The 25,965-nt window shown below is 32.3% G+C and overlaps 2 protein-coding genes and 1 long non-coding RNA gene across 6 annotated transcripts; 2 read left to right on the top strand and 1 right to left on the bottom strand.

The window, feature by feature from the left end:
* Positions 1-2: 2 nt before the first annotated feature.
* LOC122636234 (recQ-mediated genome instability protein 1-like) lies at positions 3-4,688 on the top strand. 3 transcript variants are annotated; one of them, XM_043827231.1, is made up of 8 exons: positions 3-262; positions 446-589; positions 684-887; positions 990-1,147; positions 1,221-2,046; positions 2,128-2,436; positions 2,517-2,612; positions 4,554-4,688. In XM_043827231.1, the coding sequence occupies exons 1-8, from the start codon at positions 149-151 to the stop codon at positions 4,557-4,559; spliced, it is 1,857 nt and encodes a 618-aa protein (XP_043683166.1). In that variant the 5' UTR covers positions 3-148; the 3' UTR covers positions 4,560-4,688. The 3 variants fall into 3 exon arrangements, with proteins under 3 accessions (XP_043683166.1, XP_043683165.1, XP_043683167.1); XM_043827230.1 differs by lacking the exon at positions 4,554-4,688 and adding an exon at positions 2,704-3,397; XM_043827232.1 differs by lacking the exon at positions 4,554-4,688 and adding an exon at positions 2,704-3,395 and having other exon boundaries at positions 137-262; positions 355-589.
* Positions 3,996-25,915, bottom strand: LOC122636235 (frizzled-4). Of its 2 annotated transcripts, XM_043827235.1 has the most exons (7): positions 25,601-25,915; positions 23,432-23,593; positions 21,766-22,009; positions 21,098-21,344; positions 20,536-20,773; positions 8,502-8,695; positions 3,996-5,248 (listed from the first exon to the last, which is right to left on the bottom strand). In XM_043827235.1, the coding sequence occupies exons 2-7, from the start codon at positions 23,590-23,592 to the stop codon at positions 4,446-4,448; spliced, it is 1,887 nt and encodes a 628-aa protein (XP_043683170.1). In that variant the 5' UTR covers position 23,593; positions 25,601-25,915; the 3' UTR covers positions 3,996-4,445. The 2 variants fall into 2 exon arrangements, with proteins under 2 accessions (XP_043683170.1, XP_043683169.1); XM_043827234.1 differs by lacking the exon at positions 25,601-25,915 and having other exon boundaries at positions 23,432-23,717.
* On the top strand, positions 5,211-8,034 carry LOC122636237. Its single transcript, XR_006328887.1, has 3 exons — positions 5,211-5,335; positions 6,838-7,096; positions 7,537-8,034. It is a non-coding gene; the product is annotated as an uncharacterized LOC122636237 (long non-coding RNA).
* Positions 25,916-25,965: the final 50 nt, after the last annotated feature.

Here is a 25,965-nt window from a genome sequence, read left to right on the forward strand (position 1 = left end):
TAAACTGAATTTTGAGGTTATTTATTTCAAAGTATATCTTTGCATATACAAATAACGCTTCAGTTTATATACATACATTCAAATATAAATAACGATGTATTAGTACTATATAATGTTTTAACAAATTTTATTATCAAAATAGTAAACAATGAATGAAGATCTCATAAAACGAGTTAAAAACACTTTAAAATTAGAATCATATTCTATGAATGAAATATGGTTAAGAGATTGTATAGAATATTTTACTTCAGAAAATGATACTGTAAGTAATGGCAATATAATGTTTTAAATCTTTTTTTTTTTTTTCTTCTAATGTAAATGTGAATTTTAAAGTTTGTTAATTTATTTATTCAGATAAATAAAATCATAATAATAGTGAACATTTTTTAACATTATGATCATCATACAAGTTTATATTTCATTTTATGGTTATGTTTCACTGTAGATAGTATATAATGAAATATTAAAATTTGTGAGAACGCAATGGCAATTAAGTGATTTACGTGAGATTAATAATGATAATGGATGTTTACCAAGAAATCTTAATCAACAAATATGTACAGTGTTACCTGGAACTTACATCCTTCAGGTATATTAATCAAAATTTTATATATAGAATAACTTTATATATATATGTATGTGTGTGTGTGTGTCATTTATTTCATTTTCTAATATTAATATAGATGAACACAATGTATGACATATCAACTTCAAAATATAAGCAGTTAGAACAGATTCGTAATGTTTCAAACGTTAACATAGAAGCAACAGAAAATAATAAACCTCAGATGTGGGAGCCTAAAACAAAGAGAATGCTTCTATTACATCTAACAGATGGTATTCAAGATATTAGTGCTATAGAATATAAAACTATTTCATCCCTACATGTAATATATTTTTGTAAATATGATTTTATTATAGATACTATAATATATTTTAGTTTTAAATAATTATATTAATTTATAAAGATTAATATTACAATTCAATAGGATACATTATTACCTGGATATAAAGTAATGATTATCGGACCTGTGAAATGCAGAAGAGGTATTATTTTATTAGAAGAAGGTAAATTTAGAGAAATTGGTGGAGAAGTAGAAAGTTTATCCATCACTAATGCATTAGAAAATGTTTTAGCTCGAGCTTTGTAAGTTTTTCAAATAGTAATTTATGGGAATGTATTATTTATATTGATAATTTTTTGCATTTGAATATTATAGAAACTTTGCAGAAAATCCAGATCCTTATAACGATAAAAACCAAGAGATTCATAATAAGAAATCACCTGTTACAAATGATTTTTTTGAAGATGATTTTGAAGTAAATTTGGAGGAAGTTACACGAATTGAACAACGAAGTCAGGAGATAGATAGTGTACAAAATATAGACAACACATCACATACTATAAATATACAGAATAATTTATCTAGTACAAAAAACATTAAACAACAAAATTTTGTTCATCCAAAAGATACAGTTAACAAAAATGAAGAGAACAATATGATTGAAATTGTTGATATGGATGATGAGTTATTAGAAATGATAGATGAAGATCAATTTATTGCATCTACCTCATCTACATCTAGTAATAATGGAAATACAGATAGAGAAAAAAAGAATTTAGTAAAACCTTTTCGAGTTTTACCTAAAGAAGATAATGGTAGTAGTATGGGAGATGATATAGTAGTAGTGAAAGATAAATACAACACATTGAAATGCTCAACTGGAAAAAAAAGTAATAAAGAACGATCTGATACGTATTTTCCAGAGGATGATTTTGATTTTGATGATATTGACATGTTAGAAGTACTAGAAAAGAATGATACACTATCAAAAAAAAAAGAACCTGATATAAAAAGAAATGATCAACCAACTAGATCATTCTCACAGAATATTCCAGATTCGAAACATTCCACAACAGATTCCACAAAAAACAAAAATTCTTTTGAAACATCAAAACTTAAGACAAGTAGCATCAGTAGTAATGCAGCATCATCTAGAGCTCAAGTTGATCAGAAAATAGAAATTGGAATTAAAAGATCCGCAGTACGACTTAATATGAATATTTTCAGTAAATATTAATATGCAATAGTATAAAAAAATATTTATGTAATATCTATATTGTAGGCATTGATATCACCACCAACTGATAATTCATCAAAAATACGTTGTATCAAAGAAACATCAAATCAAGAAAAAGGTATACAAAAAATCTCTGACTTTATGAAAACAAAAAATGTACAAGAAGAAATACCAGTGAAAATTTGTGATTTCATTTGTGACATAATTGAAGAAACGGTAAAAGAAATAACGTTTAAAACTGTTCGGGGACAGTTTACTACATTTGGAAAATTATCTAGAAAAAATTCTTATTGGCAATTAGAAGGAACAATTTCTGATAAAACTGCAGCTATAGATGTTTCTGTTGCTTCCGAGGTATATTACATATGTTTAGAAGCAAAATTTAAATATATTTACATTAGTATATTTTTATATATATATATATATATTTTCAGATTATAGAAAGATTTCTTGGGTTTAGCGTTAAAGAATTTTCCCAAAAAAGAAAGCTCGCAAAAATCAATAGTGATATAGAACATGAATTAAGAATGGTAAATTTAAGATATGTTAATGATATTTTGTCACGCATATTGTTTATTATATATTTTATCTATGTAGATATATATCTTAATAATATTTTAGGCTTGTCGTAATGCAGAACAAAAATTGAAACAAATAGATGCTTTATTAGAATTGGAATTAAAGCCAGATCAAAAAGCAAAAGTTGTAAATATTAGCTCATTAACTGATCAACAAAAGGAATTAATTGATAAAAGACTGAAGGCACTAAAGATATAGAAAATTCTATTTCAAGTATTATTTAACAAAACATTTGCTTTATATAGTCATTATTATATCCTAATTTTTATACTATTATGACAAGCTTTTTACATTTTTTCTTATTACAGATAAATCATAGTTGAGTTTATTTAAGAAATGATAACATTTTAATTGCATTACAATCTACGATTTTATTTTTTTATGTTTTAATTATTTATTTTTGTTAAATAAATAAATAAACTGTTTGGAGAGAGAATGAGTGAGAGAGTAATATACTCCTTATTGCTTTAAATATTGGTCCATGTAAGAAAGCCAAGATGCTCCAATTTAAAACTCGAAAGAGAGAAAATTAAAGGGAGCAGTGTGCATTCATTTTCAAGTTTTTTCTTTTCTTTTCTTTTCTTTTTTTTTTTTTTAAATCTTCTGTAATGGTTGTGCACTCTCGTGAATACCACACCCTGATTATGTGAAAGCGACGGGCATTGTGCTATGGTACAGGGCAATCACACCTTGCTCTTCAATGGCGTAGAATCTAAATTCAAGTTTGAGCAACGAAAACAATACAATTATTTTTTTTTCTTCTTCTTTTTTTTTTATTTCATTTTACTAATCTAAAAAACAAGGCTAAATTAAAAAACTTTTATGCTCTCAATTAATCAATTTTTTTTTTATATATTTTCATTGTTTATTATAAATGTACTTAATTATTTATCATTGTATTTTATACAAAAGCTTTTTTATTACTATAAAAATGCGCTTGCGCTTGACGCAAATCAGGTTCAAACGATATTATTGAACTACATTAAATCTAATTAAGTTCTAATTTACGTTATTACGTTGTAAGTAGTATCGTGTATGGAATTAAAAAAGAAGTGGCACGTAATAGATAATGATTGACTTAATCGTTGAACTTATTTAAACATATTATAATGTGAATAATACATATGTAAAAAATTACGTATTTTAGGTATACATGAGTTAAAAATATTTTTTAAAAATAACATTTTTCATATATACATATACACACATACATACAATTATTTATTAATTATTTTCGTACGTTTTTATATTCGACTTACGTAAAGAAAGAAATTATTGAAAATTGACTGAGTTATTTTTACGTATCTTTATGAGGTTTTCTAAAAAAAAAGAAAAAAAAAAGTTTCTAAATTATATAAATTAAGAAAAACTCTAAAAGCTTATTTATATACTTGATATGTGAAAATTAAAAGTATTTCAAATAATCAAAATCTACTTAAACTATTCACAGCATCGTTTCTGTACTCGAAGCACAAATTTTCATTTTGCCAAATAAATAAAATACACATCAGACTCGTAATATTACGATATGTTATACAGCCTCTCATGCATCATCATCATCATCATCATCATCATCTCCTATGCATTCTCCTTGTAAAAATTAAATGACACAGAGAAAAAATAAATTCGCTTATTTAGATCCTAAAAGAGCGAATAATTTAGTACATTCGTCAATGTACAGTATTTATAAAGAAGAAGAAGAAAAAAAAAACAACTATTATGGCAAAGATTAAAAAATAGGTACATACAGTTTATCAATTTCATTATCCATAATATAAAAATATTTATACTTGTGTTTCGCTACCACTATGATACTTTCTATGTTTCCTATGTTTCTTATGACTTCTATGACTACTAGACGACGAATTACTAACGATTTGATGTTGATGTAGAAGTGAATGCTGCGGTGGAGCCAAATGGCCGAGATGATGAATTTGATGTGGCGTTGGACTTGTAGAACCCGGATTGAAACAATGTACTACGGGTACAGGTACTCCATGAGGATGACACTTGTGAGGTGGTTGTTTGCAAGGTGGTAAACGTCTCCAAACGTTCATTAAATTAGGCCACCAAATCCAAGCAGCTGTAACTATGCCACTTCCTAAAGAAGCTACTAATCGAAGAACGAAAAACTGAACGAGAGGTTTCGACGGTACTCTGGGTGAACTCGATGGTTCTGGTGCTCTGAGCCATCTTTCACGACCCCACCATTCGTAAAAGGTTGTACTGGTTAAACAAAACATTGTCACTGCATAAAATGTAGCAAAGAGACCGACTCTAGTTAACAAAATTTTATGTCTCCTATGTATTTCACCCGGTGACTTTGACGAATCTCTTTGTCTGATCAATGGATTAGGATGTTGTTGTTGTTGTAGTTGTTGTAGTTGTTGTTGTTGTTGTTGTTGTTGATGTTGTTGTTGTTGAAGTGCGTTTACAACGGAGCTTGGTGTGACCAATGGCCTTGGTAATAAAAGAGACGTTATACCGACAAGAAGGAACGTTGTACCCAGACATAGATAAACGAATTGTGGTATCAATACGAGAACCAAAAGAGATCGGGCATTTTGTTGTCCTACGAAGCAACTTCCTGAAACATAGATGCGAACGAACAAATAATTTGTTGTTTTATATTATCCATGAATGAAATATGTGTTATCGTGAAATTAGAATAATGGTAAATAAGCCTGAGCATTTTATTGCACTCCTCACTCTCTCGTTTCACATCTCTTTACGAAACAATTATTTGAAAAACGTAGAAAACAAATAAACATATTTTTTTTCATATTAAAAAGAAGTACAAATAACTAAACTATTTGTTCTTTATATTCGACAACTTTCTTTTTTATCCACGAACGAAATACTTTACAACGAAATCAGAATCGCAAATAAGCGTTTTCTTTTTTTTTTTTTTTTTCCTATTCTATTTGAGACATAGAACTTCTTTTTTCTTGATCTTTTTTTAAACGGAATATATGATATTCACCCAATGATGCACCATATTATATCGTTATTATCATAAAATAAAAATCGTAAATTTATAAATAAGAAATAATAAAAAATAACAATAACGATAAAAGAAAAAAAAAAAAAAAACAATTATTTTCTTCATCTAATTATAATTCGTTCGTGATATTTTCTCGAATGTATCGAACGTGAGAGCGTGTCTGTTGGACGGCTAGGACAAGTAATGCCAGCGTAGATCTTTATCTTGTTCACGATGCTCCTCCTCATTATCGCGAGACGGCTGTCCGAGAAAGAGAGAAAGATTCACGATTCACGATTATTCACCCTTCTCAACCGGTCGAGATCGAAAGTAAGTTTCTCACCTCTCGAGACGAGAACTCACTTAATATATCAGTAAACGCGTTTATCTCTTGGCACTTCGTTATTACATTTATCTTCAACAATGATAGATACTTATGTATGTATGTATACGTGTGTGTATGTCATGTCGTATGTATATTACGTAGTGATACTGTAAAAGATGTAACGGACACAAAATAACGGTACTGAATCTCTTGTCTGACACTTATTTTTTCGGCAAGTTTTATCTGGTTAGTAGTGTAGGATGTTTCTCTTCTGAAAGATCACCCTTCTCTCTCTCTCTCTCTCTCTCTCTCTCTCTCTCTCTCTCTCTCTCTCTCTCTCTCTTTCTTTTTCTTTCTCTTTTTCTCTCACGATCTTTCCATCTTCGTTTCTTTCATCGTACGGAATGCGAAAGATTTAGAGTCCCTTGTTAAAATAAAAATTCCTTTGGCATTCCACGTCCCTGACCAGAGTTAAATATTTCTTAGACTTGAAAAATGATGACGATGATGACGATGATGACGAATAAATTTATGAATGCAAAAGAATGTACATATTTTACGTACGATTTTATTATATCATTAGCTGTGCTATTTCTTCTAGCTCTCTTTTTTCCCTTTCTTATTATTTTTCATTTTTTTTTCTATCATTCCATTAGAGTTCCATCTCACGATTACGATGGATAATGATGTTATTGTTGATGATAATGATGGCGATGATGATGATGATGAATGAACTCGTGAATGCAAAATAATGTACATATCTTAGGTACGATTTTATTATATCATTTGCTACGTTCTCCTTCCCTCTTTTTTTTTTTTTTTTAATTTTATTTTATTATCTTTTTTTAATCGTTCTATTAAAATCCAGGATTACGACGGACGGTATACTTTGGATGTTTCATTGTTATCAATCGTGAGAGAATTTTCGATTGGAAATATAAGGAGAAGAAGATTCGTCAGATATATATTTTCTCGAGGGTAAGCCAAGGCAAGGCTCGTTCGTCGATAGACAGGCTCGATAAATTGGCCTTTAAACGTCGCTCGCTATCTTCGAAGAACAATCTCGTTTGCGAGGCACGAGCGGTGGTCAACGAGATCGTACTTCGAGAAGAGCCAAGAGAACATGCGTATGTATTCCTTCTCTTTCTCTCTCTCTCTCTCTCTCTCTCTCTGTTTCATACATACACACATACATTCTACTAACTCATTCTTATATGTATTTACATATATAAACGTTTCCTTAGTGAGTACCTACTCTCACGTTTTTATCAGACTCGATTCATCTAAATTGCTTTTTTATTATACTATAGCGAAGTTTTGATCTTCGTGTAATTATACATTGAATTTAAAAAATAATTATTAAGTTTTAGTCGACGTTATGATTATAATAATAAGATAATTAATTATTAGTATTATTATCATTATCATTACTATTATTATTATTATTATTATTATCATTATTATTTAATTTGTATTGTTAAATAGAAGAATAATGTATCCATTGATATATGTATGTATTAAGTAGATATTGTATGGCGAAACTAAACACCATCGTCTTTGCTAGTAGGTAAGAGATAAAAATGGAGTCGAAGTAGCTTTTGATCTTAGCGGAGGACAGTGAAAAGTTGCAGAGCGGGTCCAAAGGTATTTGCATTGAATGTCGCCTCTCCTACCGGGGAGAGAGAAAGAGGAGCCCTCGCTAACCGCAACCGATTTCACGTTGCCTTGCCTCGAAGTCTCTCCTCTCGTTGTGCATGAACACAACAATCTTATATAGATTTCGAGCATTCGATTGTAAATTATTTATTTATTTATTTATTTATTTATTTATTTCAATTTTGTTAAGAAACACAAAGAAAGTTGCAAGCGTTTGTTTTTTGCTTTTTCAATTCACAAGTCTTTTTCTTTCTTCTTTTCTTTTCTTTCGGTGTTTTCTTCATCGCGCAAAATATCGTTCATACAAGTTCGTCAACATGGCGGATTAACGTCGTACAGATTTCAATAACTCGATTATACATTATTTACGCGATTAATGATTAAGAAAGAAAAGTTGAAAATTATCTAATTTTTATTTTCTTCCTTCTTTCATTTTCCTCGATCGTACTTATCATTCAAATCTGATCTAAATTGGTATTTTCTATTTTCGATTGTAAAATCGAATTATGACGTATAGATATTTATTGATACTCGTTTTTGATACTCGTTCGTTATGTTTCTTATGGGATAAGAAACTTAGATAAATTTACAAACGTTTTCGAATTCATATCGAATCTTAAAGCATGTCGGATTTGGTTACGTAGCGACACGTTCACGTGGGTTCGTAAGATTCATAGAGAGATCGAGAAAGTTATAAGAAACGTGGGCGGATGTGTACTACTTCATCGTAGTTCAAAGTACGACTGGAAGAACCAGTCACGCTTGGATTTACCTAAATCGGAACGTACGAAAGCAAGTATATAAAAGATAACTTTTTTACATATTAATATTGTTATACGAGAAAGTATCATACCGAAATATATATTTGTAACTTACCCGTTAGCTCATCAGCATCGACATCCCTAGTGACCAAAACAGCGATCGTATGAGCAGCTGGAAGTCCCCATGCTGCAACCGCTCCCACGGTTGAGAATCCCTGCTGCAGACCGAAACTATCCTCCTTGCAATTACCTGCTGTTCGCGACCATTTTCTCGCGACTATGCACCACCATGCACAGACGATGACCCACCTTTGTAAAGAATATAAATTATTATTTTATATCCAAGATTAACGTCGGTCGTTAAGTTTACATCGATTCGTCGGTTTAGAGTACTCTTTTATTATTTCTTTTGATTTATATGCTACGTAGCAATAATAATTATTAATAAGTATTATATATATATATATTTACAAATAATATATATATATATATATAAATTATTTATAAATAACGTATTACCATACACTAAGCCAATTCTAAATACATATTACGTTACATGATTAATAATAAAATATATGAGAACCATTGATTTAGTGCCCAGATGAACAATGATCGATCCATGGTTCGAGCCATGTAAGATCGAACAAGTTCGTATTGGAGGTAGGTGCGTGTCTTTATACATTCGTTGATCGTTCACAAGCAGGTGGGACTCTCTCAATCCAAGACTGTTTTCGTTGCACGCTTCTTCACCCTTTTCTCTTGGACTCCTTTCTCTTCTCTTCTCTCTCTCTCTCTTTTTCTCTCGACACATCGACGGTAGAAAACCAATTGCGGTTACGAGATAACCCTAACGCCAAGCATCGTTTGCCTCTCCTCTCCTCTCTTTTCTTTTCTTTTCTTTTCTTTTCTTTTCTCTTTTCTTTTTTTCTCAACCAGTTTCGTTTGAGACGGACCTTTCAAAGAGTCGTACCAAGAACGTCGACTAATTAATCACGCGAGATGCTTTGACGAGATCGAAAATCAGTGAACGGGTCAAACGAGACGCAAATACTTTTACCAGTCTTCTTTCTTCCCTGTTCTCCCCTTCCACTTATTTCCACCCCACTCTCGAACCACCACCCCTAACTCTCTATGTTCACCTTCTCCAGACTATAATATTCTTCCTTTGCTCGTTTATTCTTGCCTCTTACAACGACCTTCCTGTTCTTCTTCACACTCTTGGTGAGATTATTTAAGATTCTCTCTTCACCTCGTTTCAACGAGATCGTCGAACGCTTCTCTCTTTTTCTTTCTCTCTCTCTCTCTCTCTCTCTCTCTCTTGATCGACCGACCGATCGATCAATCGTTTTTAAATTTATCTTTTGTGGATCGACTTCCGATGAATGATCGATCGGTTTACTGCAATATACCAAAGTTTGTCGATCGAAAATTTTAATTAAGAGATATATTTGCGATGAGAAGTAATTTCTTTCTTTTTCTTTTTTTTTTTTATATATGATAAAAACTTGAAGATTAGATCTTCTGGATTTAGAATTTTTTTTTAATACTATATACAGGTGTACGTGTGTGTGTGTGTAGATCTTATAAATACAATCGTGCTAGTTATAAATAATACGACATATATAAGTAATTAACTACACGCTTATTTATAAAACTCGTCGAATGAAAGTAGTCATGATTAAAATATCAGTTCGGCGCTTTCACAAATATTAGATTAAAATAGTTGGATTAGATATCTTGTTCTTTTTTTTTTTTCAATTTTTTACGATTAACTTTGCATTTAATAGATGTATAAAACAAAAAAAAAACAAAATTGAATATTTTGTTAATGAATATTTCCTATCGAAAGCAAAGAAAGAAAGAGAGAGAAAGAGAGATATTATTAAAGGATCTACGAGAAAAGAGAAGGATCAGGTTCGATTTATCTTTGAAAGCCGTAAGGATACCTCGGGTGGAAGGAGACTAATTAAATGTGATTGATCGCTGTTCGACGGTCTCAGGATGTAATTACGTACGCACATACATACACAACTACGTCCAGAAATTCGTGCCGGAGCAGGTAGAAACGTCGCTCGTAAATCATCCACGAACATCTCGCAGATGTCCGTCGGATAAGAGGAAAAGTATTTTTTTTTTCTCTCTCCCCTTCTCTCTCTTTCATTTTTTCGTTAAAAAAAAAAAAAAAAAAAAAAAAAAGAAAGAAAGAGAAAAAAATAAATAAAATGAAAGCGAACAATCGAAGTGTCCGTTGACGGTAAGATTGCTGCCCGCAGGAAAGAAACGTCGTTGTTAAGAAAAAAAATTAAATAACTCGATTATACACGTTATTCCGGTTTTAATAAATTAAAAAGAAAACATTTAATTATCTTTAAAATCTCTCCAAGCGTTTATCTAACTATATTTTCCATAAATTTTTTTCTAAAATATAATGAATATATATATATATATATATATATATATATATATATATATATATATATATATATGTATCTTTTTTAATACTTTCTATGTAGGCATCTTACAGAAATACGAGGTACATTTTTTTTTCCAGATTTTTTCCTTTCCTTACGTATCCTCCAAAAGTACGACTTATAATTGGTATCATTACGAATTTACATATCCATATCATTTAAAATTAATTACAATTTGTAATCTCAATCATCTTGGACAATTAATATATAAAATTTATTATAACATGTAATTTGTATTTTTCTCTAATCAAAAAAAAAAAAAAAGAGAGAGAGAGAAAGAGAGAGAGAGAAAAAAAAACAATAAAATAAATAAAGAAATAAATTACAAAACGTGTAATATATCGGAGCATGAAATAGTCACGATACATTTATGGCGAGGGTATGAAAAGAAGAGGAAGAAGAAAAACAAAGAAAAAAAAAAAGAGAGAGAGAGAAGGAAAAAAAAAAGAGAAAAATCAGAGTAACCATATTACTGGAGGAAGTTTGAAGGTCAAGTAGGCGTGTATCCTGAGAATGAGTGAGTGAGTGAGTGAGTGAGTGAGTGAAGGAATGAAAAAGAGAAAGAGAGAGAAAGAGAGAGAAAGAGAGGAGTTCCGCGATCTCGCGCATAGCCCGCGGCTTATAGCCGTGTCGAGCTCCTCTGTATATCGTCTTGTATATCATCCAGAGTCTGTAAAACAAACATACGGTAATTTGCCGATAATTATTGCTTGACCACACCCCCCTTTCTACCCGTCCCCACCGCAATTTCTCGTCTACGTAATTTCCTTTCCCTGGAATAATTGAGGAGAGGGCCGGTTTATCGATCGGGTTATTGGTCGAGTTATTGCATGAGATCGACGGCTATCTTTGAACCAAGCAACACGAGAACGTATCCAATGAACAGCCAAGGGAAAGGCTCGAATATCGGTACGCCTACCGACGTCCTATGGAATCTTTTCGAACGCTCTCTGGATAATGATTAATTATACGTTAGGTTTGATTCTTGATCGATCCAAAGTTACAATGCAGAGATTCATCAAGATTCTTTCTTTCTTTCTTTCTTTCTTTCTGTCTATCTATCTCTCCTTGTTGACTTTTACAGAATGAACAATTTTTACTTTAACTTGTCTTCGCGTCAAACATCTGTAATTTTGTATAATAATATCTAGCTAACCAGCCTGATCATTATTGGTTACAATGTCCTACGAAACGTCGTATTAATCATATTCAAAGTTGTTGTTATTATTGTTGGTGCTTGATCGTGGATCAATGGAGAAATTCATTTGGATTCTCGTCGAACTTTTTTTTTTTTTTTTTTTTTTTATGATAAAAAGATACTACGAGAACTTGTCTACGTGTAACAGCTGTTATTTCATAGAATAATATCTAGTTAACCAACCTGATCATTATTGGTTACGGTGTCCTATGAAACGTCGTATTAATCATATTCGAAGCTGTTGTTATTATTGTTGTGCTTGATCGTCGAATTCAATGGAGAAATTCATTTGGATTCTCGTTGAATTCTTTTTATGATAAAAAAAGTTCATGCGAGCATGTCTATCTGTCATATGTATTATTTTTATGTAATAATAATTAAGTATGATGACTATCATTGTCATGAGAAATATCTTATTAATGATACTCGAAGTTATGCTTGATTCTTTGATTCTGAATTGGTTCGAAGATTCGATAAAATTAATCTGAGTAATAAAAAATAAATCTAAATGTTTTTTTTTTTTTTTTTTTTTTTTGAGATTTATCGATTAAGTTACATACATATAATGGATAATTATTGATAATATTAATCCTTATAAGAAATATCTTGTTAATGATTTGTAAAGTTTGTTATTATTTTCAATAACAACGATACTTTTTTTATAAAATCATCATTTCATTCAGAAGTTTCAAGTTTCAAGATAAATTTCAAGATCAAAGCTAATGTGATCGTATATTTTAGTGACGAAATCTAACAAAATATAGTCAATGTTTGTTCAAAGTCAGAAACGCATTAATACCGCGAAAACTTTCATAATTTACCATGTACCTACATCATGTGAACGTCCAGGAAACCGAGAGTCAACCTTCTGGTTTCTCGAGTGTTTGCTCGTCCTTATTTATAGAAACCAAACGAACGGTAGCCACGTGCATACGATGTTTTTCAGAATCCTTAGTTTGCAGTCTACGACACGACTTACATTTTCTTTGAATTTTATTATTAGATAAAAAATATTAATTTTTATTAAAAGAAAAGTAAATAAATAAATAAATAAATATATATATAATATTCTTATTTTTTTCTAAGTACATATATTATATTATATGTATATATCATGTATATTCGTGTATATATATATATATCAAAAAAAAAAAAATATATATATATATATATCTACCCAAGTAATTTGATTAATAATAAAAAGAAAAAAGAAAGAAAACAAAACGGATTCATCCTATATTTATCGTAAAAAAAAAAAAAAAAAGAAAAAGCAAAAGAAAACGAGATAAATTTATTTTAGCATTTATTCGACACGAGAGCGAATAAAAAGGATAAAGTTTTTTCGAATATTTGAAAAGTGCCCGGGCCGCTTAAGTGCGCGCCGGGGATGCTTAGCGAGCTGCGCATGCGCGCTAAAAGAAGAAGCGCGTGCGTCGCGGCCCAGATCCATTCATCAGCGAGATTCGTCGAACAAGTTTTTGCTTTTCCTCCAGCAGAGAACACAGTACGCGGAAGAAAGTTAGCAAGTGTGTGGAACAACGATACGACGAACACGAGAAAAGTGACTTTTGTCGCGCGACCACGGTTGTCTCGGTGTCTCCTTTTCTTTTCTTTTTTTTTTCTACCAATCCCTTAGAATCTCACCCTATTTCTTTCTTTCTTTCTTTCTTTCTCTTCTCTTCTCTTCTCTACTCTGCTCTACTCTTCTCTCTCTTTTTTTTTCTACATAGCCGAGTTAATGGAGTTATAACATAATTTGACCAGAATTCAAGCTCGTTATACGTCTTACAAAAAATTTATCACATCTATCAGGAATAAGCAAATAATTGCTTGCTATATGAAAATCAACAAAATAAGCAAAATTTCTATTATATCGTCGTAATAGTTATGTAAAATTGTGAATCTAAGAATCTTTATTAGAAATTTAATATCTCGTTAAAAAAAAAAAAATACCGTTTCATTACATTCTATAAGAATATTTCTATCGATTCGATTATTGTTGAAATTGATCAGTTAATGAAGTTAGAATATAATTTGACTAGAATCCAGATTCATTATAATTCATTATAATTTATAAGAAAAAAAAAAATCGATTAGGTATCTCTATTATAAATAAGTAAATAATTATTTTCAGAAAAAAAGAAAAAAGAAGGAAACAAATTTCCATTCTATATATATCAACTCAATAATTTTCAACACGGTTGAGTTAATGGAGTTAGAAAATAATTTGGCAAGAATCCAAACTCGTTCTGTCCAACAAAAAATCCATCATACTTACTATAAATAAGTAAATAATCGCTTGAAATATATATATATATATATATATATATATATATATATATATAAAAGAACGAAATTCCTATTCTATGGACCTAATCGTAAAATTCTGATTATAAAAATCCCATTTTATAAAACAAAAAAAGTTTGATCATTAAGAACAAAGCTTTGACTTACAGTGCCAAAAGTTTCTAAATGATTTCAAAATTCAATTACTCTTTCTCCCGACTCTTTAGACAAGTTTTTTTTTGTTGAGATTATAAAAAAGTTTCTATAGAAAACTTATATAAAAAAAAAAAAAAAAGAAAGAAAACAGAAAGGGGAAAAGGGACAAAAAAAAAGGAAAGAAAAAATAAATTAGGTTAAAAAGGTTTCAAGAATAGTAGTAATTGACTATTAATATAACCTAGGAACTTTTGACCGACCCTGTTAAATATTTATGAATGAATTCACAATATTCGTAAATTTCAAAGGGATGTTGAAAAAAAAAAAAAGAGAGAAAAGGAAAAAGAAAAGAAGAAAAAAAAGCCAAAGAAATGTTATTCGAAAACTGGTTCCCCGGGTTGAATACACTTATGTACACGAGGCATGTCTTACGCGTTCGCACGCGAAGAAAATATGCGGTTGTGCATATGTTAAGATAAGAAATTATACTTCTTTGGGAAGAAGCTCCTTAAGGGGTAGGGCGTAGCCCAATCGTAAGGCAAACGAGAGAGGTAACAACGTGGAACTGCCAAGAGGCAAAAGATGGAAATACTTTATTTTTTTTTTCTCTTTCTCTTTTATCGTAGTAGTAGTAGTAGTAGTAGTAGTAGTAGTAGTAGTAATAGTAATAGCAATAGTATTCATAGTAGTAGCCATTGTCGTTATCGTTGTCGTTGTCGTCAGAAACACATACGAGAGAATACACAAACGATCGAGCTGCCACGTCGAAGTCGTTTCGTGCGGACCAGTTTTCAAGTCGAAGTTCCAACATGGGCCGATGAATTTTACGACTTGACTCTAAGTGCGGCACGGCTTCGCGCGATTCATTTCCACAAAGCTCGGCGAAGGAAACCGTACCTTTCGAGAACGCCATACTAACGCTAGAATTTCGAAGCAAAATACCGGAGCGTACTCTCGCCGAGAAGATTCGATTTTACGAGCCTTCGTGCCGACCGAACAGATTTCTTTCCGCCTCTTTTTTCTTTTTCTCTTTATTCTCATTTTTATCTTTATTTTTATTTTTACTTTAGTCCGAAATATGTCTTTCTGTAAAACGAAACGGTGGATTTCTTATCGGCGAATAAAACTATCGTCCAACTTGAGATTTTAACACAAAGTTAGGATAAAAATTTTGAAAGATAATTAGAAATATTTGTATATATAAATATATATATATTATTATTATTATTATTATTATTATTCGAACGAGTTCAGCAAGATAGCGATCAAACGCGAGAAATGAATAATTTAGATTACTTAGAAAAGAAAAAGGTGGATAATATATGTGTGGAATTCCATGGAATATATATATATATATACACACACACACGTTTAAAAAAAGAAAAAAGAAAGAAGAAAAATAAAAAGAAAAGTCTAAAAGAATGCAACGACTTTGTAGCGAGCAATGATCCTCAGGGAGAATCCGTCGTCGACGTCGTCGTCGTCGTACACGGCCTGCCGCGAGGTATATAATCAACGAGATGAGATGAAAGGGGCACTAGTCGCATCGTGTTTGTTTTGTTAGTTAACGAGTTGTTAACTCGTCCTTCTCCTCGCGAACCTTCCGTTGGCCCATCCATCCACTTTTCGAACTAAACTAAGACTCCCGAGATATTGCAGGATCCACTTAGCGGTTCGAAAGAAATCTAACTGAAACTTTCTACAAAAGAAAGAAACAGAAAGATGAATAGATAGATAAATAGATAGATAAGAATGCTGGTTCATTTGTAACTTTACGAATCAGCATTATCGTGTCATTCATAAATATTTCTATTCCTACGCTAACAAGATCAAATCATTAGGAATGCGTCAAAAAGTGAAACTAACGAAACATGTTTAAGAAATATCGTCTATTTTTTCAAAGAAAATTGAAACTGGAAATTATACTTGAGCGAACTTAATGATTTGAATGGAATTCACTTGTAACTTTTCAGCATTACCACGTCATTCATAAATATTTCTATTCTTAGGATAAGAAGATTAGATCATTGTGAATGGGCAATGTGTTAGAAGTGGAAGTAACGAAGCGTGTTCCAACGAAGATTATCTATTTTTCGAGCAAAACAAACTGGAGATTATGCAGGGTCAACTTAATAATTTGAAAGAGATCTAATTGAAGTTTCTAAAGATAAAAAAGTCAATTCACTTTCAATCTTGCGAATAAGCAGATCAATATCATCTGCTATTTCGATTTAAACAAAAAAAAAAAAAAAGAAAAGAAAAAGAAAGATTAGAAGCCTTGCGAAAAGATGATAATGCATTTAGAAGCGTAAAGAACAAAAATCCCGTTATATTTCAACTGAAAACTGTAACTCGAGATCTTATAAGATCCATACTTAATGGTTTGAAAAGGATCTAACTGAAGTCTCTAAAAAAAAAAAAAAAAGTAAAAGCGAAGATAAAGATAAAGATACAAGAAAACAGGTCTACCTTTTCGAACCAGTACCAATATCGATACCACCACCCACACTATTACCCCATTTGAGAACAATTTCTGATTTCTACGAAAAAAGATATGATCTCTTAAAAGGGAAGGCAATGTTTTAAATAACAAAGCGGACGTTGTTGATCGGTATCAGGGACATCGACTTTCCAAGCAGAACCACGACAGAAAATCTTGAAGATTCTAACTTTAATGATCTTAAAAAAAAAAAAAAAAAAGGAAGGAAGGAAAAAAGAAAAAGAAGAAGAAGAATCAACCTGAAGTTTCTACGATGCAATAAGGGGGTGAAAGAAACGAAAGAGAAAAAAAAAAGTAAAATAGAAGGATAAAGAAAAAGGGAAAGGAGAGGAGATAAGAGATTACCAAGAGAAAAGAGTACACCTTTAACCTTTCGAACCCTTAGCACCTACTACTACTAGTACACAAAAATCTCCCCCGACGATAATTATTTCTATTCTTACGAGAAAAAGGTTAGCTGCTCCGAATGAAAAGGCAATCGTGTTTAGGAAGATACGTGTGGGTACGAAGAACGATGAGAACGAAGGATAGAGTATACATTGGTGTGGTGTCTGGTACGATCAGCCATAAGATCGGGACCATGAGTTTGGCTCGTTATCGAGAACAGGTAAAGGGAGAACCTGAGCTTGAAGAGGCTGCGCGCTCGTTGTAGGACCCCTTATCTCGGATAAATTATCGAGGAATTCTCGGATCCGGATCCTCTTAAGCCCGTCTACCGATGAGAAAGAGAGGGAGAGAGAGCTTAAGGGACAAAGCCTGCAGGCGGGAGGAACGCTAGGTAGGTAGGTAGGTAGGTAGGTAGATAGGTAGATAGGTAGGTAGGTAGGTAGACGAACAAGCAAGCAAGCAAGCAAGCAAGTAAGCAGGCAAACGAACGAAGGAACAGACGAACATAGTAGGTAGGTAGGAGGGAACTCGGACAGCAGGTTCGAGTCGCGATGGAGCACCGGGGAGCAGAGATGATGGATCAGCTCTCTCTCGGACCCGTCCTCTTCCACGACTTTATCCTTTTTTCCTTGTTCCTGAGACGCCCATGAAGACGCCGAAGAACCTGGTGAAGGAGTACCGAGAGATGCACGAGAGAAGAAGACTACGCTGTGAGAGAAACCGAAAAAGAAGAAATGGTAGAATGGTGAGAGGGCGAGGAAGAGGTTTTGACGGGGTGAGGGACCAGGGAGAAAGGTGAGGGGTGAGAAGGGAAAGGCACAAAGGGCGACACTGCCGGTCTACCTCGGCATCGTAGGTACTCACGTCTCGAAACATCCAACTTTTGGACCCTTCGTCGTCGCACCGTTCCTCATTGGCGTAGAAACTTAGCACTTATTGATTTTTCTCTTTCATTTCTTATTATTCTTCTTATCATTCGTAAATTGCATTTTAATGAAATGGGAAGTTATGATATAAATACAATCGGAACGAGAGTCGAGATATATTAATGTTTTACATTAAAACTAGTATTACTTGTTTTAACGTCCCTTCTTTAACGAGGAGGAGATTCATAAAAAAAAAAAAAAAATTAAGAAAATAACAGAAAAGAAATGAAAAAAGAAAGAAAGAAAGAAAGAAAGAAAGAAAGAAAGAGGCAGGGGAAAAAAGTAATCCATGCCTTTCTCATGCCAGTGAACGACCCTGAGCGTGAAACTCTCTTACATACGTAGACTCTCGATCGTACCTTTGGATACGAACTACATATATAAGGTATATACGTATATATTTTATATATATATATATATATATATATATATATATATATATGCACGAGTAGTATAGATGGGTTCCATCGTGGAAGGCAATGGGCCAGTGCACCGAAGTACATAGTGTACAGCCATAATTTACATCGAAAGAGCCGATAAATATCGCGCCCTACGGACACGAAGCCACGAACCACATCCCATGGACTCAATAGCACTTCTATGCATTGTCCCGCCTTCTCCCTCCTACTCTTTCTACTTCTTCTCTTCCTTCCTTTTCCTTCGTTCTTCCTTACACAGTTTCCCCTTCTCTAAACTACCCTCCCTTCCTCCACCCTCCATCCCTCTCTCCCATCTTTCCACGCGTACACTACACACACGCGTTAGACTAACCATATACAAAACCCATCACACACGCTTATACTCATGGCACCATTCTTCTTAGCCCTCCTTCAGACCTTTCCTTCATTCCCTTTCTCCCTCATCCCTTCTCCGTTCTTTCTTTCATCTCTTTTTTTCCATTCTTCCTCACTTCACAGCCGGTATTCTCGAATTCCGCCATATGTAAATCACCCGGCAACAATTGCCGAATTCAAAATTAGGATCAAGGGTAAGCAAAGTGTATATATATATATATATATATATGCGTGTGTATATGTGTAGTTATGCACAAAAGGGCCGTTCGTTAAGGCAGACTTTTCGGATCGTTTGATCGGCTTCTACCGACCGCTTTGAAAACTTCCCGTCTCTGATTCAATGATCTCGCATAATTGTTTTTTCCTTTTTTATTATTATATATGTATATATGTATATACATACTTATGTACATGAAAATTATCCAAATGTATTTGAACATACACGTAGGTTGAGGAACAATCGTATGTTTCGATAGAGAGTGGTAGTACTGTATAACAGTAATTTAATTTACTTTTTAAAGTCCGATCAAAATTCCTATTGGATTATACTCAGTGCTCGTATAATAATCTTATCATTCTCTCGTTTAACTTCCATTATAATGTATACACGCACACGCACATACACACACACACACATAATTAAATCAAATGTTTAAAGATCACGTTTACGTTTGAGAAAGAACGTTTGAGAGAATCTCAAGAAACAATTTTAAACGAGACACGGTTTCAAACGTTAAACCGAGAGGCGGAAATGCTTTCGAGAGGTTTTTACACGGTCACCCGTTATATCCAGTAAGACGAGACTCACAGTATAAACGGGACGAGATGAGACGAGATGGGAGTTGGAGGCTCGTTAGCGGCACGAGGGGAGTCAACACTGTTGCCAGATTGTTATCCCTTCTTTCCCTTTACCACCAATCTTGAACGTTCCTCACACTCTTACATGCCAAGTGTGCAACACCAGCATACATAAACTCTGCGGAAGAGTCCAAGCCCTTTTCCAAATGCACACACACCCTTTTTCTACTGATTTTTGTAGCTTCGACGATCTTATTACCAGGAAGTAAATCTCTCTCTTTCTCTTTCTTTCTTTCTTTCTTTCTTTCTTTCTTTCTTACTCTTTCTCTCCCCCATCTCACTGACACTTTTTCTTTTTCTTTTTTTCTTGTCTTCGAGCAGGTTCGTATTTACGAAGAGGGGAACCTTTCATTCATTCGAGTTAGTGGGTATCCAATGCCCAAGATTCTCTACACGAAGAGATCTCCCTTCAGGAATTTTTCTACCGATGTAAAATAATATGTACATGTCATCCGACCCGACTTTGTCACGTCATTCTTCAATTTGTTACTGTTCTTTATAGTTTTTTCTTTTTTATATATAATACGTGTGTGTACAGGTATACAGAATATCATAGCGTAAGAGTAAACTCACCATACGATAGCAGCATTCCCAAAATAATATAACAAGAGAAAGACAACAGCGCAATAAGGATTAGCTAATCCATCCTGGGTCAAATATTGTTGTTGATGTTGAGATATAACCACTTGATCTTGGGGATGTAACGGAATTGCAGGGGTACAAGCTACGGTCAATCTGCCAGCAGCTAATCGAATCACGTAACCTACTGCAACGATCCCATGACAAACGGCGAGACATGTAATTGCTTTCTCTGTAAATAAGAGATATCTTCAATTAGATTAGAAAGATTAGATTATCTTTAATGGAGACATCTTGCAAAGAATCTTATTCTTAATTAATACAAATATGTGTGTGTGTGTGTGTGTGTAAATGTATTCTCGTATCCCAGTTATATACATATTTACCCCCTTATCAAAGTATGAATAAATAAATAAATAAATAAATAAATAAATAAATAAATAAATAAATAATAAATTTCTTTTTTCTTTTCTTTTTCTTTCTCTTTCTTTTAGAAAGAAATTTAACAAAATTTTTTACTAGAATTTTTTTAATAAAATTTCTTCAACCTTCTTACCAGCCGTACTCATAACAGTAGATTGTTTTCTTGGCTTCAACAATGATAAGATCGCAATAGTGACGGAAATCAGGCAAACCGTAGCAAATGCTGCCATCCAAGCTTCCGTAGCTTTCTTGTCCTTTTGCGACCAAAGTATATCTGCATCGCAAGCTGCTGCGCATCTTCCAGAACGATTTAGAAACACGTATAAGCCAGACTTGGCGTACCACGAACAGCCCCAAGGTCCACCACCGGCACCGACTGCCTACAAAGAAAATCTGTACTTGTAGAATCGTAGTGTTGTTTTGTCTTTTCTTTTTTTTTTTTTTTTTTATCTATCAACGAAATTATCATTTATTTATTTGGAAAAAAAAAGAGAGAGAGAGAGAAATATCATATAGTATGATCATTGAAAAATTGGAAGCATTTGAAAGAGTATATTTGCGAAGAAAAAAATAGTCATTTGTGAGACATTTTTCACTGATAATACTGACAAAAATTCATTCATTATATATCCAAATAAAATAATACACAATTGAAAAAGAAAAAGAACAAAAAATATTTTTATAAAACTTATTCTTGTTTTATATCATTCGGTCTTTCAATGATCACTCTTTACTACGTTCTACAAAGGTTTCTTATAATTAATATCTCGTGTTAGAGTTCACGTTTAAACTCAAAATTACCTGGATAGGATTAGCAGGACCTGGTTCACCTGGTCCTTCCATACACATATGTTGATGATTGTTCACCGGTGGAAATTTGGAACAATTTAAAGCTGCTGGCCAAGGAAAACCAAAACCTTGAAGAACTGGAAAGCATCTAGCTCTAACTTGTTCGCATAAACCTCTGCAAGGACCGATCGGTGATGGTACCTTTTCTGTACACATTGGTGCGTATACCGAGCAAAGGAATAAATGAAGTTGAGCACTGTAACCATCGATATATAATATTTTATAAATCATACTTCGTTTGATTATTGATTATATTATAATCTTCAAAAAGAAAGATACTAAATCTAAAAACAAAATACTGAGTCCAGTTTGCATACAAGAAAAGAATTAAAAAACTAAAAAAAAAAAAAAGAAGAAAAAAATTTTTTAAAAATACTATAAACCAAAGAAAATCTTTTTCTCGTATCGTTCTACAAATTCATAAAGGTACATATCATCCCCTCGCTATTCTGATTATTTTATCTTTCAGCTGCTCGCACTGGTTACATATTAAACTTGCTTATCTTCAAAATGTGCCCCCTTCTGCGAGGACTTTTAAGCTTTCTATATATATTTCTACTTTATACTTCTTATATTCAAACGTGTGTGTGTGTGTGTTCGAGATAGTACTATATAACTTACAGATATAGCTATCTATATTTTATATATATATATTTGTAGATTTAGATTTTTAAAATAAACGAAATAGATTTTTTAATACATTGTTGAGATTACATGCTCGTGTGTATACATGCTACAATTTATATAATCATGATATCGTTTACTGTGTTTAGATTAACGTTAGATCGCGTTCGATTAATTTTGATATATTATTAATTTTATTGAATTTTTAATAATCGTTTAATAATATAATTTTAATTCAATTATACGAATATAGCCGGTTAAACCAATTACTTTTTGTATATAACGGCCGGTCAACAATGCGTGTTGAGATAAACGAAATTGTTTGGGTCAGTGATTCTCAACTTCACGTGCTCTTTGGAAACGTATACGTAATTAAATATACTCTTTCTATGGATACATAAAATTATAGTTATACTATAGTATAACAATGAGAATAAAATAACAAAATAAATATATAGATACATCATTTTTTTTTTTTTTTAATGTATATACGCTATTATGGTGTATCCTCAAAAGTTTCGATTTAAAATTTGAAGATAAAGATAAAAAAGATAAAAAATAACCAAAAAAAAAAAGAGGAAAAAAAAAAGAAAGAAAGTAATGAGCAAAAAAATAAATAAAAAATGTATGCTGGCTATTTTTAAACGTTCCATCAATATTTTAAATAAACATTTACTATTTATAAAAAAAAAAAAAAAAGAAAAAAAAAATACCAATACGTGATATATAACTGATGCAAATCCAACATTTAATTATTTACACTCACAGCTTTATGTTATATTATAATTACATCGACGAGTTATTTTACAAAACACATCGTTAATAAATAAATAAATAAAAGAGAGAAAAGAACGACTAACCAAACAAAACAATTGTAAATAAAATGAAAACGTATTGTAGTATTATCAAAAGTCATATATTATAATAGTCATTATATTTGTATAGTATTATTAGAAATGATTAAATATTAGAGTTTGAGAAACACTGTTCTCACCTGCATCCGTACTGAATCAACGGGCTAAACGTTTGTAGGGTGAAGTCGGCGTCTCCTTGAATCTCGTGGCCCACCAAATTCGGCATGGCGGTCACGTTGTAACCCAAACCACGACACATTTCTATCCTTATGGGCTCGCACGCACCACGAACGTGTTGCATCCTTTGCAAGAATATCAATAACAAGAACCACCACATTTTTCTCTAATCAAGTTTTGTTTTTTTCTTCTCTACAAAAATACTTTTTACTATGGACAACTTCGTATCTTCTCTCTCTCTCTCTCTCTCTCTCTCTCTCTCTTTCTCTCTCTCTCTCTCTCTCTGTCTGTCTCTCTTTTCGTTTTGTTTTTTCTTTTTTATAATTTCACATTTTCGTTGGTCATAAAAAAAAAGAGAGAGAGAGAAGGAAAGATAGAACGGCCACTTTTATCCGTTCAATTTTCCTTAGACTCGGTTTTATCTTTTTTTTTTTTCTTGTTTTTTATTTTCTATTTTTTTTAACGATTCGTCGGCATGCTGTCTCACGTCTTTTTGTTTACATTCACCGATCCGAGGCGCCTTCGTCTGATGATTTTTCTTACCCGCCACCCTTTCCACACTCTTTTCTATCGCGTATTTTCGTTTACATTTCCGTTTATAATTCTAACACTGTACATACGTGCCAACGTTAAAAAAAAAAAAAAAAAAAAAAAGAAAGAAATAGGATTCCTTTGGAAATCGAAAAAATCTCGAATACGAAGTACGTTACAACGATCAATCTCGAAATTTTCAAACGAACAATTCAATTGAACAATTCCTACTGTACAAATATAATACTTTCTTGATTTCTTCTTTTTTACACTCTACGTGTTTATAAAAAATCGTCGATGAATTGTTGAGAAATTAATCACACATTCTCGTGTAAATCGTCCTTTATTTTCGCCATTAATTTTATTGACGATTTATCGATATATACGCATATCGATCGTTTCTTCATAAGTTCACTGTAAATTCTTTGACATAACTATTCAATGAAAAAAAAAAAAAAAAAAAAAAAAAAAGGAAAAGAAAAAAAGATCACTGAATCCTTTAAAAGAAACGATGAACAATCGTTTCGAGTTTGTGAACAAAACGAATTCGTGAAAAGCGCGTGTCAATTTTAATGAAGTCACGGAGAAAAACAACCACTCTCCACCGGGGTTCTCGTAATACTGACTTTCGTTATCCTGCCAAGGAGCGTCGCTACGATCGCCAGTGGCGGCATCTGTTTACTTCCCCCCTCTTCACGAACTTCATCTTTGTCACCCCACTCTAATGCCACGTGCCGTGACGATGAAACCGATAAAATCGTATATAAAAAAAACTTGATTTTCAAAAAAAAATTTCTATGTAACGTGTTCCTGATCTTGAAAATTTCTTTAAAAAAAAAAAAAAAAAAAAAAAAAAAAATATATAAAAATTTTTATAAAAACGATTGAAACCAGTAGCAATAATTTTATCTCATTGACATAATCCAAATCTATATTTCAAAATCAAATAAAACAAACAACATTAATATCAATCCAACAAGAAAATCGTATCTTTATTCGTATCTTTACATTTTTCTTTTATGTCGTAGTAAGAACAGATGAAAAAAAAAATAAAATAAAATAAACGAATAAATGAAAAATGATAAAATTATTCTTTGAACGGGTCGTTATTATTTACACGACAATAAATGATAATAAATTACAAAAAGCAGAGAAAGAAAGAAAGAAAGAAAGAAAGAAAGAAAGAAAGAAAGAAAGAAAAAGCAAAGGGAAGAAGGAAATGGAAATAAAAATAGAGAAAAAAGAATTACAGAAAAATAGAGAGAAAGAAAAAGAGAAAGAAAAAGAGAAAGAAAGACAGACAGACAGAGAAAGAGAGATAGATAGATAGAAATGGTTGCTGGTCGAAGTATAATAAATGCTTGAGGCACTGTGGTGGCATATACACGGCAGACAGAAAAGAGAGAAAGAGATAGATAGATAGAGAGAGAGAGAGAGAGAGAGAGAGAGAGAGAAAAGAAAGAAAGAAAGAAAGAGAGAAAAGATGCAGTAACAGAGAGTAAGAGAAACGAAAAAGACGATGAGAGAAGACGAGATGGAGAAAGAGGCACCGGAGCGCGAAGCCCAATTATACGAAGAAAATACAGCCCCATAAAGCCAACCTTAACCGCCGCCAAACACTGGGATATGATAATGAGAGAGCAGCCTGAGTTGCTTCTCCTCACGACCCTCCTAAAGTCCCTTCTGCTGGTCCAAGAAAGTCTTCCAAGTGTAGGAGCTTCCGAAACGAGGAGAAGAACTCCCTCCTATCCAGTAGAGAAATCTTTCGTAACTCGTTTCATCGGAGGCAACGTGAAAAATTCCATGTGCCTGTCTCTTCAACTCTTCTTCTTGTTCTTTTTACCCCTCTTATTCCTCCAATAACAACAATGTATTCAATATATTTCTTCTTTTCTTTTTCTTTTTTTTTTTTCTTTTCTTTTCTTTACTTTTCGTCGTTCTTTCCACGTCTTTCAAAAAATCGAAT

This window comes from Vespula pensylvanica, chromosome 21 (genome assembly GCF_014466175.1).
Source record: "Vespula pensylvanica isolate Volc-1 chromosome 21, ASM1446617v1, whole genome shotgun sequence".
Lineage (NCBI taxonomy): Eukaryota > Metazoa > Arthropoda > Insecta > Hymenoptera > Vespidae > Vespula > Vespula pensylvanica.